The following is a 21,613-nucleotide window of genomic DNA, read 5'->3' as shown; positions in this document are numbered from 1 at the left end:
TTTCCCTCTATGCCCACTTTCTGGAGAAATTTTTATCATAAATTGGTGTTGAATTTTGTTGAAAGCTTTTTCGGCATCTATTGAGATGATCATATGGTTTTTCTTCTTCAATTTGTTAATATAGTGTATCACATTGATTGATTTACATATATTGAAGAATCCTTGCATCTCTGGGATAAATTCCACTTGATCATGGTGTATGATCCTTTTAGTGTGTTGTTGGATTCTGTTTGCTAATATATTGTTGAGGAATTTTGCATCTATATTCATCAGAGATATTGGTCTCTAATTTTCTTTTTTTTGTAGTATCTTTGTCTGGTTTTGGTATCAGGGTGATGGAATAGAATAAGTTTGAGAGTTTTTCTTCCTCTGTAATTTTTTGGAAGAGTTTGAGAAGGATGGGTGTTAGCTCTTCTCTAAATGTTTGATAGAATTCCCCTGTGAAGCCATCTGGTCCTGGTCCTTGTTTGTTGGAAGATTTTTAATCACAGTCTCAATTTTATTACTTGTGATTGGTCTTTTAATATTTTCTATTTCTTCCTGGTTCAATCTTGGAAAGTTAAACCTTTCTAAGAATTTGTCCATTTCTTCCAGGTTGTCCATTTTATATGACACAGAGCTGCTTGTAGTAGTCTCTTAGGATGCTTTGCATTTCTGCGGTGTCTGTTGTAACTTCTCCTTTTTCATTTCTAATTTTATTGATTTGAGTCCTCTCCCTCTTTTTCTTGATGAGTCTGGCTAATGGTTTATCAATTTTGTTTATCTTCTCAAAGAAGCTTTTAGTTTTATTGATCTTTGCTATTGTTTTCTTTGTTTCTATTTCATTTATTTCTGCTCTGATCTTTATTATTTCTTTCCTTCTACTAACTTTGTGTTTTGTTTGTTCTTCTTTCTCTAATTCCTTTAGGTGTAGTGTTAGATTGTTTATTTAAGATGTTTGTTGTTTCTTGAGGTAGGATTGTATTGCTATAAACTTCCCTCTTAGAACTGCTTTTGCTGCATCCCATAGGTTTTGTGTCATCGTGTTTTCATTGTCATTTGTCTCTAGGTATTTTTTTATTTCTTCTTTGATTTCTTCAGCGATCTCCTGGTTATTTAGTAATGTATTGTTTAGCCTCCATTTGTTTGTGTTTTACATTTTTTCCATGTAATTGGTTTCTAATCTCATAGTGTTGTCATTAGAAAAGATGCTTGATATGATTTCAATTTTCTTAAGTTTACTGAGTCTTGATTTGTGACCCAAGATGTGATCTATCCTGGAGAATGTTCAGTGTGCATTTGAGAAGAAAGTGTAATCTCCTGTTTTTGGATGGAATTCCTATAAATCTGAATTAAATCTACCTGGTCTATTGTGTCATTTAAAGCTTGTGTTTCCTTATTAATTTTCTGTTTGGATGATCTGTCCATTGGTAAGCAAGTTTTGAAACATGAAAAATTCAGTAAAATCTATTCATTAAACATAACTGCAAATAGGCCTTTCCAATAAGTAAAAAGTGAGGGCTTCCCTGGTGCCACAGTGGTTGAGAGTTGGCCTGCTGATGCAGGGGACATGGGTTCCTGCCCCAGTCCGGGAGGATCCCACATGCCACGGAGCAGCTGGGCCCGTGAGCCATGGCCACTGAGCCTGCGCATCTGGAGCCTGTGCTCTGCAACAGGAGAGGCCACAACAGTGAGAGGCCCGTGTACCACAAAAAAAAAAAAGGGAGACTTACAGTGCTTTTATGTTTTTTTAATAATGTTCTATCAAATACAAAAGTAAATATGTTAGCCAGGAACTGCTTGGAGGTCTTGTTTAAATAAATGAGAAATTATTTTATGAAATTGGTAAAATAAAGAGGTCATTTAAACCATGTTAATCTCATCAATTTTTTTTTTTTTGCGGTACGTGGCCTCTCACTGTTGTGGCCTCCCCCATCGTGGCCTCTCCCAGAGCACAGGCTCTGGACGCGCATGCTCAGTGGTCATGGCTCACGGGTCCAGCTGCTCTGCAGCATGTAGGATCTTCCTGGACTGGGGCACGAACCCATGTCCCCTGCATCAGCAGGCAGACTCTCAACCACTGTGCCACCAGGGAAGCCCTCATCAATTATTTTTAACTGTCATCAACAGTGTTCTTTGAAACCACATTGTGAAGCAAATGATCATAAAAGAAATCATATTTTCCAAAGGAAAAATTAGACTGGAGTTCATATTTTTTAGCACCAATAAATTCATATGACCAAAACCAAAGCCAGAATAAATATTATATAGCTCTAAAAATTGTTAAAATATTGTCAAAGAATAACTTTGAGAATTTAGTTATTTGCATGAAAGTGAGGGGCACTGTTTTCAACAAACAAAGGAAAAATGAGAATTGTGATAAGAAGAAAATAGAGGGGAAAAAAGATGCTGTCTTGAAATTGTAAGTTATATTTTACATTTTGGCAGTAAATCAGCAACTCACAAGGGGGTCAGCCTAGACAGGCGCCACTTGAGTAGTTTCACTAGGGTCATCAAAAATTGATTATATGTTATTTGGAAAGTGAGAATGGGATGGTTCTTTTGTGTAAAATCTTCCAATGACCCTCCATTAACATTTTCAGCTTATTTAGAAAAGTTTGTGCCTTATCATTTACCAGAATTGTTTGAAACTATAATTATGCATTAAATTTTTAAAAAGTAAAATAAGGTTATTAAGCACATTGATTATACAAAGTCCATCACAGAACAGAGATTTATAAAGCACATAAAATATAAAATTATTGAATCAATATTTGACCTGTTAATTTTGTTGTAAATTATTAAATGTTATGTAATTATTAATATAGTTAACCTTATTAGAATTTAAAAGAGGATCTTTAAGATAAATTTCAAGCCTCAGGTCCAATTAAGACAAAATCTGCCCAGTGACATCTGATCTACTAAATTGATTTTCTCTCTAGAAAACCTAGAAATCTAAAATGAATCAAATCTTTTAAAATAATTCCAGGAACTGTATTGTGGGTAGCACTCCAAGTTCAAAATCATTCTTGTCAAACATAAAGATTAGAGCATCTAAATATGTAGTTATAGAAAGAATATCAATTGGGAAGAGTTTAAGGAAAGGCTCATGGATTTGATTTTTTTTTTTCATATCCCCAAAACATAATTGGTAACTGGCGTGGGAAAAGAGAGTCAATGACACTCCTTTTTTTATTGAAATTGAGACAGTGGATGAAGAAAAATAAGCTAGGAGAATATTTCTTTTGTTCAATATTTGAATATGAACCCCATGGCATTTTGATGGAACTGGACTCAGTGTCACTAACCATCCCCTAATCACATGAAGTCTTGATTCAAAGGATTTAAGAAGGGAAATTTGGAATGTAAATAAGTAGTAGTGTGAAGGGGAGGCTGCAGTAAATTATTTCACATATAAGAATGTTTATATAGTACTTGCTAAATATTTTCTTACAAAGGTAAAATAATTTTGTTCACTTGGCTATTTTGTTTTAATGATTTATTTAGAGCACTACTTTTTTCACACTTAATAAAAAATTAAAGTATCCCATCCCCTGTGCAAATTCCCACATTCTGTATATAATTAGAGCCAGGAAGTTTTATACATATTATGATCTTTTAATTCTAAGTTAGACAGCTTTCTATATTTTAAGATTTCTGAAACTAAATTGTTTTACAATTAATGATTTATGTTAGTAATTCTTTCCACTTATAATCTGTCATTTAGTTAATGGTTCCTCATATAATAATTGACATTCTAAAATTAAAGACAATGGTATTTTCTTGATTCTCACCTGTTATTTTTGCCACAATATAAACGGGGAAATTCAAAGCACCAAACTTGCCAAACTCACAAGCCTAGAAAGTGGCTGATGTGGGTTTGAATTCAGGTCTCTCTGATTCCAAAACCTGCAAACTTTCCATTATGTCCAATTGCCACTTTTATGTGACATGAAAGAACTTTTCCTGATATATTCCTACTAATGATAACAGTCATAATAGTAATAAATAAATTTAGTTTATTATACACCATGAAATATTCTAAATGCTTTATATATATTAATTCTTTTAATCATCAGAAAGAATTTATGAATAGAATATTTCATTAGTATTATGAAGAGAATACTACTGTAATGTATATATGTAGGCTGAGACACTAAGGTCCTTTTTAGATGTTGCTTTGTTTTTATAATAAAAACATTAATTCCTTATTTATTTAATCTTATTCTATTTTTGTTGTCTTTTAGCTATAGTAATGAATAGGAAAACCTCTGTGCAAATATGATTTGGTCTTAGCACCAAGGTAAGCTTATTATTTGTGCTTGATGTTACTGAATTACAATTGAATTCTGATGGAATTTTTTTCTTTTAACTTGACAAGGGTCAAGAAATACCTGATCAGCCACCATGGCATGTATCTTCCAACCATTCACCTAACTTGAACCTCTCATTATGGATTGGACCTATCTGCGTTGTGCCATATTGACCTCCATCTCAACTATACAAATCTACCTCATCCCGACCACAATCATTTGACAAGATCTATTCAAATGACAGCAAATTTAACAGCAAATATTCCCCTTCCTTAGCTGTTTACATCAATTCAAATTCTACCACACTGATCAAAACCTCTAAATTCTCCAAGACTACTAAACCAAGCTCATCCTCGTTCAACTCAATTTAGGGAAATTCAGCAACCTCAATTTCAAACAAGAATAGCCCCAGCAGATCTAACAAGAACTAAATCTTCTCAGCATGATAGGTTTCGACAATGTGTTTCTATAGACCAACTATGCGTCTTAGAAACCTACCATGTTAGAATTCTTACTTACAAAATATTCTTAAAACATTTTCAACTGCTTATTCTAAGCCATCTCCTGCTGTTACCATGCCTATCCAAAATCCAACTCCTAATACCATTACTGAGTATAACATTGCTATTATCACTGCAACCACTCCCACGTCACCAACCCTACTACCACCACAGAGCTCACTATAACTAATGTTCTAACACTGGCAAGAGTACTGTAATTCCTATCTGGTTTGAAGATATTTTGTTTTTTTATGCCTAGGACTATGTTAATGTGTGTGTGTGTGTGTGTTTATGTGTTTGTGTGTGTATTGAGGGGAAGGGAATAAAAATTATAAAGCATGATCTCTTCCATCAAAAAGTTGAAACTCTAGGAAGTCAAAGGTACAAATTTCCAGTTATAAAATGAATAAGTGTTGAGGATGTAGTATACAGCATGGTAACCATAGTTAATAATACCATACTACATATTTGAGGGTAGATCATGAAAGTTCTCATCACAAGAAAAAAAAATATAAGTATGTATGGTGACAGATGCTAGCTGGACTTATCATGGTGACCATTTTGCAACATATACAAATATTGAATCATTACATTGTACATCTGAAGCTAATACAATGTGATTATTATTTCTAAATTAATATTACCAAAACTAATGTTACATCAATTATACCTCAATAAAAAATTAAACCTCTAGTTAGAGTTAAAAACCAATACACATTTTAAAAAGTTTTAAAATTTTGTACAGACTTGTAGAAGAAGGCTTCATAGGGCTGGAATTTAGTTATAGATGGTGATTAAAAATATATGTTCTAAGTAAAGAGAACAACATGAGTGAATAACCCAAAATAAGAATAAGTAAGAGACATAAGACTTGATGTCCTAGAGTTATTTCATGTATAGGACTAAACACAAAGCCTCAATATACTAAGCAACAAATGCTTACTATCATTGTTATTTCATTACATGGCAGGTTAAACAAAAATACTGTCAAATAAGTAGATCCAGGTCATATTAGGAAGGCTCTAGAGCCCTAGGCCAAGGTTTTAGAAATTAAGTATAGAAAGCATGTAACCATTTTATTTGGTTGTTTTAAAAAGTAGCAACATCTATTTTGGCAAAGTGCTGGTCTTCTCAGACTTTATTTCCTATTTACTCATTCCTACATGAAAGTAGATTACACTTTTTCTGTTTAAATGACCACCTTATCCTGCTATTCCTAGTTTGCTGTTTATTTCTTCATCTGAATTTTCACTGTGTGAGAGCCAAGCATAATATCCTTTTTTAAAAAAATCAGCAAATAAATGATCAGAGAATGCCTGTCACATTCTCAAAAAAATGATTCATTCATTAAAGAGAGGGAAAGACAAGCCACTTCAACTGAATAGTTTCAATGAATGATTTTGAATTATGGTATATATTACATACCGTCAAGATTCTAAGAGCATCATTATGACACCTGATTATGTTATGGCACTTTGTGTACATTAGGTGCTGCTTGAAAGCCCTAAATCAGAAAGTCATCCTGCTGGGATGATGCTTCATGATAAGGTGGTGCTTCCCTTGAATACCACTTAATTTTTGTTACTCTAATTGGATCCTTCAAAATACTCCTTAATCCATTGTAATTAAATCTCTAACCTAATTATTACCATAAAAATTATTAGCATTTATTCAGTAGTTAGCTATATTCCAGACAACGTGTTAAGCACTTTATATTGATTTATTCATTTAATACTTACAACAATTCTATCATAATGCAGAAAATGAATCAAGGAAAGATTAAGAATGGCTAGGAATTAAATCCAGGCAGGCTTACATCAAAACCTAAGCACTTTACTATTGCAATGTTTCTAAATAAGTCTTTCTACATTAAAACTGAAATTTCTCATGACTCCATTTTTTCAAGAAAAATATATTAGAAATGTTAATAATATCTTATTGAAAAGATAATAGAAAATACAGTAGATATGTACCACGACTTCAAGAAACTTCAGTTTATCCTTGAATATTTTTCAGCTACTTGTTTTATGTCAAAATAGTAGTAAATTTCATAAAACGAACATATAAAGTACAGTGAGGTTTCAGATGAGGGAAAGAGTACTTCAAGTTGGGCATATAGGAAGGCTTTCAAGAGGTGAGGCTATTTGATCTGGACCTTAAAGGACATGAAGATCATTTAGATCCTTAGATTAGAAGGTTAAGGACATTCTAGACAGAGTGAAGAGCATCATAGAAGCAAAAGACCTTTAGGGGAAGCAGGATGTAGTTTACATAATCAAGAGTATATGGTTCATGGTGAAAGTAGTACAGAGGAAAATAAGGTTAGAAAAAAAGGTGGGGTTCATTTCACATAGAATTTTGAACGAACCATTTTTTTTTTTTTGCGGTACGTGTGCTTCTCACTGTTGTGACCTCTCCCATTGCGGAGCACAGGCTCCGGATGCGCAGGCTCAGCGGCCATGGCTCACGGGCCCAGCCGCTCCGCGGCATGTGGGATCTTCCCGGACCGGGGCACGAACGCATGTCCCCTGCATCGACAGGCGGACTCCTAACCACTGTGCCATCAGGGAAGCCCTGAACGAACCTTTTTTACAAGTATAATAACTGGTACTTGTGCTTCTGCCACTCACAACCTGCTAATTTCTGTCATTTCTCTAAGCACAGATACTACTGTCACTACTACTTCCAAGAATCTACCGAGTGTCACCACCTCAAGTCCCACTGCTGTTCCTACCCCCAACAAGCCCCTAAACCTATCATTTCCACAAGGACCAAATCATCACCAATATACACCCAAAGTTACCCACCACGTCTCCTTCTGGCACATGGGTCACTGTAACATCTGCATCAGCCAACAAAATTGACACTAAGTTTAGCACAAATGGATCTACAGGAAAAATGGGCACTGGAAAAATACTGGACCTAAGACTTCTTTGAATAATGAGAAGCCTAGCAAACCTGGAGCTTCCCTGAAACTTAATAAGTTCAGCACTAACAGTGATGATGATCATTTGGATTTTGATATTGATCTCAAAGCTGAAACCATTTTTGAAAAAGGAACAATTGCTACTTCTCCAAATGGTGACAATCCCAATAATGATTATAGTTCTATATAATATATGCAGTGAATAAGGCTGCAATCACAATTTGGAAAAAGGTTTGCAAGAGTATGTGTCAAGGACCAAGCTAGAGAACTAAATGCATAGCACTATAGCAATTAAGAACTAAACTTCCATTTTAAGCTCTCTATTGACTTAATGCTACAAAATAATAAAAATAAAATAATAAAATAATTTACTATAATTTTCTATTGCCGTATAGAGTGATGCTTTCAACCTCATTAAAAAAAGACCTACTTGATAGATGAATTACTTGAGGAGATGCTACAAAAGACTTCAAGCATATGTTAATTTACAGTAACTAATAAAATCTACATCATCCCCCAACTTCATCTGCAAACATACTTTTCTATTTGGGGGGCCATTATTTCAAAGTTCTGTTGTTCTCCAAATCTCTATTAACAGAATATATGAACAGAAGACTGCTGTTGCTCCTTCTCCTACTACTAATAACATTAATAATAATAATAGGTAACACCTCTGTAGTACTTACTATGGCCTGGACACTGTTGTAAATATTTCTAAATATATATAGATCCATTCAATTTTTTAGAAGAAAAAATAGATAAATATTTATTAAATCTTGGGATGCAGAAGGACTTTCTTTTTTGTTAATTAATTTCTATTGGAGTATAGTTGCTTTACAATGTTGTGTTAGTTTCTACCATACAGCAAAATGAATCAGCCATACATATACATATATCCCATCTCTTTTGGACTTCCTTCCCATGCAGGTCACCACAGTGCATTAAGTAGAGTTCTCTGTGCTATACAGTATGTTCTCATTAATTATCTATTTTATACATAGTATCAATAGTGTATATGTGTCAATCCCAGTCTCCCAATTCCTCCCACCCTACCCCCGCTTTCCCCCTTGTTATCCATACATTTGTTCTCTACCTCTGTGTCTCTATGTCTGTTTTGCAAATAGGTAGATCCACTTAATTCTTACAGTAATTCTGTGGAATAAGAATTATCATTATCCTTATTTTACAGAGAAAACTGAGGTATGGATAAAGCAAGCCACTTATTCAAGATCAAACTTCTAGTAAGCAAGGCAGCTATGAATTGAACTCATCTGTTATAGTCTGTGTGTCTGACCACTGTTCTTACAACCAACCACTCAACCTAAATATCCAACTAGAAATATTCAATATCTGGTGGCAATAAGGCTTTCAATATTGTTTCCATCATTATAAGGATATGTTCTGCAAACAAGATTCTTTTAACTGAGTGTAATTTTATTATAAACTATCTTACTGGGAAAAGGGCAAATAATTAGTTGAGCTTTCCATGTTTCTTTTATATAGCTCAGAGAATAAAAATTAAAATTTCAGAATAAAAATATTGAACAATAAAAATAGTAGTTAGTGTAGCCACTATGGAAAACAGTATGGAGGTGCCTCAAAAAATTAAATATAGAACTACCATACGATCCAGCAATTCCAAAGAAAACAAAAACACTAACTCAAAAAGATACCTGCACCCCCATGTTCACTGCAGCATTCTTTACAATAAATAATATTTACAATGGCTACAACCTCAGTAGCCATTGATGGATGACTGGATAAGAAAATGTGGCATATACATACAATGGAATATTATTCAGCTATAGAAAAGAATGAAATCTTGCTATCTGCAACAACATAGATGGATCTTGAGGGCATCAGGCTAAGAAAATAAGACAGAGAAAGACAAATACTGTATTATCTCACTTATATGTGGAATCTTAAAAAAGTAAAAGAAAGAAAGAAAGCTAATAGATAAAGAGAAGAAAAAGACTGGTGGTTGCCAGAGCTAGGGGTGGGGAAGAGTGGGCAGGGATTAGCTAATATGGGCAAGGTGTTCAAAAAGTACAAACTTCTAGTTTTAAAATAAGTGTAATGAGATTGTAATAAATCATGGTGACTATGTTTATTTTTTCAGGAATGGAAACAAAAGAACCTGTATTAATATCAGGTTAAGAAATTTTACTAGTATCTCAATTTATAGACATACTGGAGTAATATATGCATATAAATATCCTATAACTTTTATCTAGAGATCTCAAAATATACACTGTTACAAGGGGGGAGAAATATAAATATTTCTTAGAGATTCAGTAACACCTGTCTTCAATTTGAATGCACTATAGTTTTAGGACCATTAAATTTTCCCCTGCATTTTATCAACATACTTTCAAGTTTCTCAAGAATAATCATCATGCTTTAGCAAAACTTCTAAAAGCAAATTAATCTTTTAGTAAAGCAACTGTAAATAACTGGATTAAACTAAAATTATATGTCATTTATATTTTAATTTTAAATATTACTAGAAGAGTGACCTAAGTTTATGCTAAAATTTTGGAAAATACAAGAAAACCCAACAAAACACCATTATTCCTTAAACACAAAGGAGGAGGGGAAACAGTCTTCTAATCATAATGTATACACCTTTCATTGTTACAGTGCTATTTTCTCTACTTACATAAACAATGTATCATTTAACAGCGACATCTATAAAACTTTTTTTGTTTGGTTTTAGGGACTAATGCAGCCATTGACTTTTTTTTTAAACATCTTTACTGGAATATAATTGCTTTACAATGTTGTGTTAGTTTCTGCTGTATAACGAAGTGAATCAGCTATATGTATACATATATCCCCATGTCTCCTCTCTCTTGCATCTCCCTTCCACCCTCTTATCCCATCTCTCTAGATGGTCACAAAGCACTGAGCTGATCTCCCTGTGTGATACAGCTGCTTCCCACTAGCTGTCTATTTTACATTTGGTAGTGTATATATGTTAATGCTACTCTCTCACTTCGTCCCAGCTTACCCTTCCCCCTCCCCATGTCCTCAAGTCCATTCTCTACATCTGTGTCTTTATTCCTGTCCTGCCCCTAGGTTCTTCAGAACGCTTTTTTTTTTTTTTTGGATTCCATATATATGTGTTAGCATACGGTATTTGTTTTTCTCTTTCTGACTTACTTCACTCTGTAAGACAGAATCTAGGTCCATCCACCTCACTACAAATAACTCATTTCATTAATTTTTATGGCTGAGTAATATTCCATGTATATATGTGCCACATCTTCTTTATCCATTCATCTGCCAACGGACACTTAGGCTGCTTCCATGTCCTGGCTATTGTAAATAGAGCTGCATCTACCTAAGGAGACAAAAGTCCTGTATGCAGAAAACTATAAGACACTGATGAAAGAAATTAAAAATGATACAAACAGATGGAGAGATATATCATATTCTTGGATTGGAAGAATCAACATTGTGAAAACGACTATACTACTCAAAGCAATCTACAGATCCAATGCAATCCCTGCCAAACTACCAATGACATTTTTCAGAGAACTAAAACAAAAAAATTTCACAATTTGTATGGAAACACAAAAGACCCTGAATAGCTAAAGCAATCTTGAGAGAGAAAAATTGAGCTGGAGGAATCAGGCTCCCTGACTTCAGACTATACTACAAAGCTACAGTAATCAAGAGAGTATGGTACTGGCACAAAAACAGAAATATAGATCAAAGGAACAGGATGGTTCCACTACTTTTGCAGACAATCCCACAAGTGAGTTTGATTCACTTCCCTCAGTAAACAGAGAGTCTATTGACACTTCTAAAATTGAGACAGATGAAATATATTCTGAACCTCACAGAACAATCATGAAAACCTCTTCTCCTATAAATGTCTCTCAATATAGAATCTATGAAGAAGGAAAAGTAGCTAATTTTCCTGATCAAGAAGATTCAGCTACTAAATTCAATTTAAGTCACATTACAAATGCAACTGGTCTCAGTCCAGCTGGAGAAAAAGTCATTTCCTCAGTAACTGAGTCTCATACTCTGCCCAAGAGTGACAACAATGTGGAAGAGAAAGTCAAAATTTCTGAAACAGCCAATTTGTTTTCTAAAAGATGCAAATACATTGAAAGAGAATTCTTTCACTGTTAAATTTGTTGCTACTTCTTCTAAACCTCAAGCACATTCCAATTTAAAAGGCATCTCTTCAGTTGGTTCCACATTAACTCTTCCAGAATCATCTAGGTCTAATGATCAAAGTTCTTCTCCTAAAGTCACTACTGGAGACGGGACAATTGCAAATACTCCCACTGCAACATAGAGGCTATCATCATGGAAACCAACTCCTCTTCCTTCTGATTTCACAACATTCATGAGTTCATCTATGTATTATGAACTTGATCCAGTTTTCAAAATGAAACAAGGCATCACAGCAAAGACTAATAATAATCATATTCCAGGCTTCCCTGGTGGCGCAGTGGTTGAGAGTCTGCCTGCCGATGCAGGGGACACAGGTTCGTGCCCCGGTCCGGGAAGATCCCACATGCCGCGGAGCAGCTGGGCCCGTGAGCCATGGCCACTGAGCCTGCACGTCAGGAGCCTGTGCTCCGCAATGGGAGAGGCCACAACAGTGAGAGGCCTGCGTACCACAAAAAAAATAATAATAATAAAATAAAATAAATAAATAAATAATAAAATAAAATAAAAATAATATTGCACCTGAAGAAAGCAATACCTCATCTGTCAAAGCCAATGTTTCCCCTACTATCATTATTTCAACAAAAGGCATTATAAACACAATTGATAACAATAAATTTGGAGAGAAGACTGTTATAGAGAAAGATACAGCCATGGAAGTAGTTCCTTTTACAGAAAATATTTCAGAAGAGCACATGACACCATTTTAGCAGGTCAAAATATTCCAAATAATAATGATATAGTAACTATTGAAAACGCCCTTGAATATGCTGCAGATAACTACATCTTTGAACTAGTTAAGGAAGGAAATGGCCCCCTTATATGAAAGGTCACACATACTAGTGACTCCAGTGTGTCTGAGTCTCATGCACCTTCTGCCAGTGCTGCAGTCTCTGAACATTTACCCCAAGGATCTGCAATTGATATCAAAACTAACAAACATGAAATCTTGGTCCCCAAAGAGGAAATTCCTAATTCTGAAAATGATCCCACTCTTCTCAAAAGTTCTACTGTCAGTTTTAACACAAAGGCTCCCAGGTCCATGATTTATTCTCTAACTGACTCAAGTTGGACTTTTTCACCTCAGTTTCTAGATGAAACAGTTATAAAAAAATAGTTGTCTAACTAGAAATAACACCATCATCATTCTTGCTAAATGCAAAATAATGAAGTACCCATTTGTTCCAGACCCAGCACTAATGAAAAGAATGGGAGAGAGCAGATTAGTCACAACTGATTCCATTGATCCTGCTGTGATCACCAATCCTGTGGAATATAAAGGCCAGTTCAACAGGAAATGTATCTCGTCTATTTTGTATAATAATGCTGTCCCAGATGGTGCAAAACCCACCATATTAGCCAGATCCGATGCAAATAAACATAAATCAAACTTGGCAGATATTCCCCATTCACAGAACAACATTACTCCTTTCGCTGAGTTCAATGTCACTCCTGATGATATTTCCTTCATCAATAAAAATACTGAGGACACAAACAGAGCTTCAATGTTTTCCTCATCTATGAATAAGGCAGCCAGCACTGTGGCTGATTCTGTTGTTCTTTCCACTGAAGGTAGTTATGAAGGAGGTGATTCTATGTTACCTGAAGAAGATAAAGTTAAGTCTAGAGGATTCTCATCTCTGTTAACACCTGTTCTGCTCATTCCTAATTCCTTAACCGAAAATCCTGAAACTTCTGGCTTAATGACAGATAACTCCTTGTCTGAATCTTTATTACCTAGGTTAGAAATGTTAGAGAGAGCAACTGAACATGCTGACGTCATTAATGAACGTGATGTTCCAGAGGGGCGGATCATAACAATGCATGCCGACATTCATTCCTACCCGTTGGCCTCAAATGTTTTTCTAACTGAATCACCTACTTTTTCACATATTCCCACTAATGGTGACATTGACTCATTTTTCTCTCTGAATAGAGATGCTCCTGAAAATTATAAAATGAAGACTGACAGAATATATTCCAAGTCTCAAACAGCCATGATGATAAGCATTTTCCCCCGGAGAAGGCTCTCAAAATAGTGTCCATGAGAGAAGGAAAATCGCTATTCTCTTTGATCAAGAAGATCCAGCTGCTATATCTGAATTATGTAACTTTATAAATGCAGCAGTTCTCATCCCAGCTGTGGGGAAAATCCTTCCATCAGGAATTGAGCCTAATCCTTTCACCAAGTGTGACAACAATAAGGATGATCCTTTCACTGTTGAATTTGATGCTACACACGTCAAACCTCAAACACCATCTAATGTAAAAAATATATTTTTAGCTGATTCTACATTAACTCTTCCAGAAGCATCTAGGCCTGCCTCTCGTGATAAAGTCACTAACACAGGAGGATCCATCACAAACACTCCAACTGAATTGGATGCCCTACAATATAGATCAATTTTTCCTCCTTCTTATTTCAAAACAACCCTGGGAACTTCCAAATATTCTGAACTTGTTCCTTTCACTACTACAGGAGAATATACCAACAAAAAGACTGATTATAACATTCTACCTGATGAAATAGTTATTCCATCCAAAAAAGTTATCATTTTGCCTAATACCATTACCTTTGAAAAGGATACATCAAGTACTTTTAAAGGGAATATATTTGAGCACAAAGATTTTATAGAGAAAGAAATAGATGCTGAATATAAAATCATTTATTTTACAGAAGACTTTTCAGAAAGGGTGGATGACATTTCTTCTGCAGGCAAAATCACTCCAGCATATGTGGACTATATAACTATTACATCTGATGACAGTGGTTCTGAGTATGTCCCAGATAAGCATACCTTTAAATTAGGACAGAGAAAATAATTCTCTTATAAAAACAAGTACACTCATACATGCCCCAAAGACATGTGTCTCATGTACCATACACCACAGATGCTGCTTTAGACAGTCTATCTAAAGCAACACCCCCAGAGTTCAAAGCTAGAGAAAATTACCAAGCTACAATTACTAGACAGGAAAACAAGAACTTTGACACTGATGTCATTGTTCTCAAAGATTCTAATGCCAATGTCAATACCAATAGACCCACAACTCATTTCCTAATTGATTCAACTAAAAATTTTTCTTCTAGTTTTTCTGACAAAACATCTGTGTGAAAAAACACCGTAAATGGTGATGATGACACCATAATTACCCCTGAAGACTTTGACTTAGGAAATAAAATAATTGATTATTCCCTTTTTCTAGACACAAAACCCATAACTGACAGCAGGACATTCACAACTGATACGAATCCTGCTTTAAAAAACAGTGATAATTTCCTCAGGAAAAGCATATCACCTACTATTTATAAAGTAGCTACACCCAGAAGAGCAGACACCACCACATCCAGCATATCTGATTTTACTGAAGGTGAAACAGGTATAGCTGCAGTGTCTGATTCAAGGTTTAATAATTTTCCTTTAGTTCAGCATTCCAGTGATAACGTCTCCAATGTGAATGAAAACACAGAAGGTACAATCAACACAGCTCTTAATTTCTTTCATCCCTTGAAAAAGCTGTCCACCCATATGCCAAATGTTCCTACCTCTACTAAAATCAAAAATTACATTGGCCATTATAACCTTCCATCATCAGAGGGTGTCATGTCTCCAAGACTTACATCTATGGGATTACCTGAAACTCTAATCCTAACCTTTAATGCTCCTACTAAAGAAACTGCAGCCACCAGACTTGCAAAAGATGCAAACTTATATCACCCAACAGTGTTAATATCAGAGACACTGGAGCCTGTGTCTATAGACTCTGCTTACTTTAATGAAGGCATTGTCTCAGAAGGGCAAAGTACTAAAAGTCAAAGGGTCTCAAAGACTCTACCCTTGGTCTTCACTGTTCTTCAAGCTGATGCCACTGGTTCTTCAAACAATATGGTAGATATCAAACATCTGCTGCTATTGTCACCAAGAACAAAATTTTTGATATTGATGATTCTGGTGATCAAAAAGAATGCAAGGAAACAGCCATCAAGTTTTCTACTCTTTTGCTTAATGAATACAGTAAACCAAATTTCTATTACACGGGGGAGATAACTAAGCTTCTGCAGTGAAAGACGTAGCTACTGAATTTGAAGAAAATCACCTCACAGATATAAATATAGTAAAAGGAAATGATCCAGTTATCCAAGTGGGAACAAACTTTCTAAAAGATGCTGACCTAAAGCCTTACCTTGTGAATAAAAATGTCATTACTGATAATAAATCAGTCAATAAGGATTATGACAGTGCCCCTGTAGCAGCTTATTCAAGCTTTCACATAAGCAAGCGTTCTCTCCCAGATGGATCTGTTCCTCAGGAAACCCATTTCATGGCTGTGAACTCATACTTGCTCCCAGAAGTAATTATCATTATTCCTAAAGATGAAAAATCTTCATCTAACATGGAGATAATTTCCACGGTAGAAGGAAATTCTCAGTTAAAATTTAATGCAGCCAATCTCAAAGCAACAGATACTGAATTTCAAGCTTCAGGAAGCAGAAGTGCTACACATGAATCCATTGTTGAGATAGAAAAAATGTTACCTAAATTTGAAGGAATTCCTATTGTACCACAAGCTAACAAGGAGGCTGAGATAGATACTTTCTTTAAGACTGATATTCCTCAGTCACATATAGAAACAATTATCCCAAAGGATATCCATGAGGCACCTACAAACAACAAAACAGATATGAGCGTTGTGACTGACCCTGCTGTAAATACCATCTTCCCTGGAAACAAAGAAATAGTGACCTCACAGGCCAACACACTTCAATTACAATTTCCTTACTCAAGTACCCAACATTCCAATCACTGGAAGGGAAGAGAAAAAAGTGAATGCTGTTACAACCAAATCTCAAAATGTAATGCCTCCTCTCAGTTCCTTCACTGTTTCTAAGGTGGGAATTCTTTAGTGAATGAAGATGTTGAAACTGAAGCTTCCACAGCAGCTGCATTCTAGTAATGATTATAATCCTGTCAATTAAGGTTAAGTACTATATTTTCTCCAATAAATTTATAAACTCTGAAGATATAAAGACTCTTTCTAAAGCAGGAATTCTGTTTCAGTTGATTCATTTAAAACTACACATGGCATTTCTTCTGATAACTCTCAAGATATTCATGATACAGACAAAATCTCAATAGTGGACATCCCTATGATATCAGCATTTTCAAAGTCTATATCTGAGAATTCTTCCTAGTCATGTATTCCTGAAAATCATAAATGTGGCAGATGACCTTCCTGGGGACTTACTGCAAAATCTCCCCCTTTGGTTAGCAGTTTCTACTTTTCACTAAAAAAAGAAGAACTAATTGAAAAAATTGTTACCTAAAAGGAGGCATAATCACCAAGCCAAACACCTCAAAGTTCAGAGCAAATGAAACTTTAAAGAAATGTTACCCCAGCAAACTTGCTATAGCTGCCAAAATAAGGAAGATATATAACTTAAAATACATGTCAGTAGATATAAATTTAATACTTTTCTGGGAAAAGACAACATTTTCTCCTTAGTGTATAGACACTAAAACAATGGAAGAAACTACTATTCAGATAAAATGAAACTTACTTATAGAATCTGATCCTCTGTTAAGTCAGATAATATCTTTGCTAGTAATGATCTATTGGTTAAATAAGTGTATACTATATTCCCTACAGCAGATGACCCCAGTTATATCCTCAAGACTGCTAAGATTCCAGCAGTCCCACAAGGACTTTCTTCATATGCTTCCTGTTTTTCAATGGATGACACACTCTCAATCTGAAGTGTCCTTTTTGAGGTCAATGGTGAAAAAAAACACATATAATAGTAAAATTATTCTCCATAGAGAGAAAAGCTTTATTATGCTACAATCAATGTGATTCCACCTCACAACTATATTAGTAGGAGAGCTGATGTGATCACAGAAGTAATCTTTAAAATGAAAGACTATTTGACAATTATTATTTGTGAAGTTGATATTTTACCTGACATTTCTAACTGGAGATTAAATGCTCATAAAAATGAATATTTTGCTCCTTATTTTTACTCTAGACAACATAACAAATACCAAATACTCCAAGATAACTTCTAGCAGTTATACACCTAACACCTCCATTTTTACCTGTTTTGTACACACACACACACACAAATTCCCCCCAAAAAACACCAAGTCTTCTGTTTATAGCATGCTTTATCCTGACTTAAGCTTCACAAACACCAAATGATGAGAAAGAAAAAAGTAGAGGTTAAAAACCTCCCACTAAGCTAGCCAACACAGAGATTGGCTTTACCCTCTGATTTCCTTCACTGCTGCTGGAACTGATTTTATTTCTATTAGAAATAAAAAACCCTGTCACTAACTTGAGACTTCCTTCTCTGTCCCAGATGCTGACAGCATTCCCTAAATCAACAAAGACATTGGAGCCCTCAATAATAGTGATATCCCCTTGAAGCAAAAACATTTCTGAGAAGCTTCCCATATCTTTAAAGTGAAAATTATCCATCGTAAAACCTATCTGCTATTTCTACAGGGTATGGTGATATATCTATCCCAGACCAATCAACTAAGAGAAAGCACTGCTAAGTTTGAGGTTGAGTCCATATCTAATGAAGAACAAGCATTTGTCTTTGAGATGGAAACCACTACTCTGGCTCATGCTGCTGCCCTTTTTCAGATTTAGCTCTGCCTGAGTCTGAAAATTCTCTTTCTTCTAACAACACTGGGAAAAGATTAACACCAGACTATAATCCCATTTTATCAAATTAGCTAAAGCTTAAGGATGTTAACAAAGTAATGATGACTGATATAACTAACATCATTATAGAAAATACTCCCTCTGAAATTGAGGATATAACTATTGAGGCTAATACAGTTATTCCACACCCTGATCTTGTTTCTGGGTGGATTTTGACATATAACATGAACTCCCTGCCAGAAAAGCCATTTGGGGTTGAAATAATACTCTTTACAGAAAAACATTCCTAAAGAAATTAAACCTACAAAACCTGACAATCTCACTGTTATTCAATTTAATTCAAGAAAAACAATTACAATGAAGAAGAAAACTGCCAAGACCTTAATAGGCCAGTAACATATTTTTTATTATACCTACTGAAAAAGTGAGAATTCCCTCTCTGAGGAAAAGAACTAACTGAAATCTCTGCTACCTAATTACCTTCTGCAGCTACATCTACTGTCAAAAATGCCATTAATTTGTTTTAGATATTTAAATAGCATGAAGCTCAAGAGAAGATGCTTCATCTCAAAAAGACACTGTTACTTACTTGCGAGACAGGCAACTTGAAACTAATGCTGATAATCCGTGGCTCCTGGTGTTTCCTCCATTGACACTAAACCCATAAAGTACCTGGCAAACTCTGCTATGTCTGTTTCAAGTGACACTAGCCACATGTTGGAAAGTATATCCCTTATAAACAGAGACATGGTAAATCCCAAGTTCCTTGCAATTGTATTATTTGGCTGTGAATGTTGATTTCATAATCAGAGGGGACACTATTGTCTTTTCATCTAATACAAGTAATCATAACAGTGCCCAATCAGAGCACAGAAACAACCTCCAAGGAGAGCCAGTGCCATTGGCCCTGTGGTTGATGCAACAATCACCATGATGACCAATGCTTCAGTCACTATAAAGAACACCACTCTCCTGCCTAGGGATACCACAGAGCCCAGGGAAAGACCTCTGAGTGTGCATGGTGACACTTTTTCCCATGGCTAAAGATAGTTTGCCAAAATTTTTTTCTCATCCTCCAACAGAAAACACTAAGACAATAACTGAAGCAACCATTTTCTTTGGAACTAACAACACTATTATTAAATCAGAAACAACTATTACTTCAGAAGGAGACCACATTACTTGAGTAAATGACTATGTGCTAGAAAGTGATTTTTCAACAACTACAGGCAACAAGTTTACAGCTCCAAAGGAAAGACTAAAATTAGAAGGTGAAGTTGAATCCCATCTGGAGAAAGAAGTTGCCATTCTGACAGACACTAAAAATCCAATGACTAATGGGTCTATTACTGAAAACTTCATGTCCATGAAAACTGGTAATATATCATCACCAGCTCCTATTTCCTTAATAGATTTTTACACTGACATGGCAAAAGAAGATATTCTCTTGGATACCATTGACCCAGGGTATGAAGATGTCTCACTAACTCCTGAAGTCTCTGGCACACTAAAGGAAAGCACAGCCAGCATTGCTGATACCCCTATCCTTCCAGCTACAATGGGTGAACCTGGTATTAACAATTATGGTTCCACAGTTAAGTTCAATGTCACTGCTGATGAGGCTGTTGATATCACTGACTCCTCTATCCCTGAGGCTGAAATCGTTCCAGCTACTGAAAAAAACTTCACCACTGTTCCAGACATAATCACCCTTACAGAAGAGAAAATAACTGAAATTGACCTAATTCTTCCTGAAAATGACCCCAATGCTGTGCCTAAACTAACTGATTCTGATGAGGAAAAGTTCATTGCTGTGTTTGAACTCACTATCACTGGTGAAAGAGAAAAAGATAACCCAGAAGATATTCTGCTAACTGATGAAGAGTCTACAGATGGAGTCAGTGTTTGGATGGAGAGAGAGATGATAAATGAAGCAGAGAGCCATCCCGTTTTTCTTACTGCTGTTGAATCCAGATATGACTTCTTTATCCCTGCATCAGTAGCTACGAACCACGTGGAAGATTCACCTACTATGACAAAAGAAGATTTGTCTGAAAATAATAGAACAGAATCTGTAACAAAGGACACTGAAGCACCGTCAGGAACTACCCCGATCTAGATACCCTAAACCATAAGAAAGACACTTTCATAACTGAAATGGGTGTCTTTAAACTACTGAAAGAAGAACCATATGAGTTCCTGATTTGAAAGCAATAAAAAGAACAACAAAAATGCCACAGAGAATTGCGCAATAGTCTAGATAGCTAGTTTTAACATCTAAGAAGTTTGTCCAGCAAGCAAAACTCTTAATAAATGAAAAAATGTGAGCATTGAAGGCAAGTATAAAACTTAGAAAATACAGATGTTTAAGAATAGTGGTCATACAGCACAATATATTTATGGAAACTTTAAAAACTCAGCAATACAGGAGTTCCCCTACTATCACAAAGTTTAATTGAGTTATTCAGTAATTACTTATTTTAATATAAAATCTTTAATCTCAGTCTTCAGGGGTATTAAGAGAGAGCAATAAAGAAAGCTCACTCCCTGCTGCATCTAGCCTTAATAGCATATTTTAATGTGAGTTAAAGAGACAAAGATAATCAAATTAACAATGTATCTCAAAAACAATTATTGTAGTATTAAAAGACCTTAAATGCTTATTCTAAACAGATATTTTATTAGTATGCAACCAATGATTCTCTTTTATTAAAAATATATTTCCAGTCCTCAGTCATAGAAAAATTAAGGTTATTTAGTAATTGTTTAGCATCCACTTGTAAGAAACATAAGAAACATTACAGGGTTCCTGGCTCATGTTGGATGCAGACTAAGGCAAAACTGATATTTTACAAATGTGTACATTTGTCAAAAACAATATTGTATATAAACATGTGAATCAATTTAATTTTTTCTTTAAAATTTCTTTCCTGAATTTTTGTCAATATTTTTCAGGTCTTAAGCACTGATACAGCACTCTTCTTATACTTTTGGTTAGCAATTCAAGGACATACATCTTCATTCTTTTCTGATATCAA

General features: G+C 35.1%; 1 protein-coding gene across 1 annotated transcript; it reads left to right on the top strand.

Moving 5' to 3' along the window:
* Positions 1-19,611: 19,611 nt before the first annotated feature.
* On the top strand, positions 19,612-20,783 carry CABS1 (calcium binding protein, spermatid associated 1). Its single transcript, XM_060011719.1, is given in 2 exon segments — positions 19,612-20,686; positions 20,689-20,783. Coding segments are annotated over 2 exon segments (1,170 nt in total).
* The last annotated feature ends 830 nt before the right edge of the window (positions 20,784-21,613 follow it).

Source organism: Delphinus delphis, chromosome 5, assembly GCF_949987515.2.
Source record: "Delphinus delphis chromosome 5, mDelDel1.2, whole genome shotgun sequence".
Classification (NCBI taxonomy): domain Eukaryota; kingdom Metazoa; phylum Chordata; class Mammalia; order Artiodactyla; family Delphinidae; genus Delphinus; species Delphinus delphis.
The sequence above is the reverse complement of the archived record's forward strand: the minus strand, read 5'-3'. Positions and strand labels throughout refer to the sequence as shown.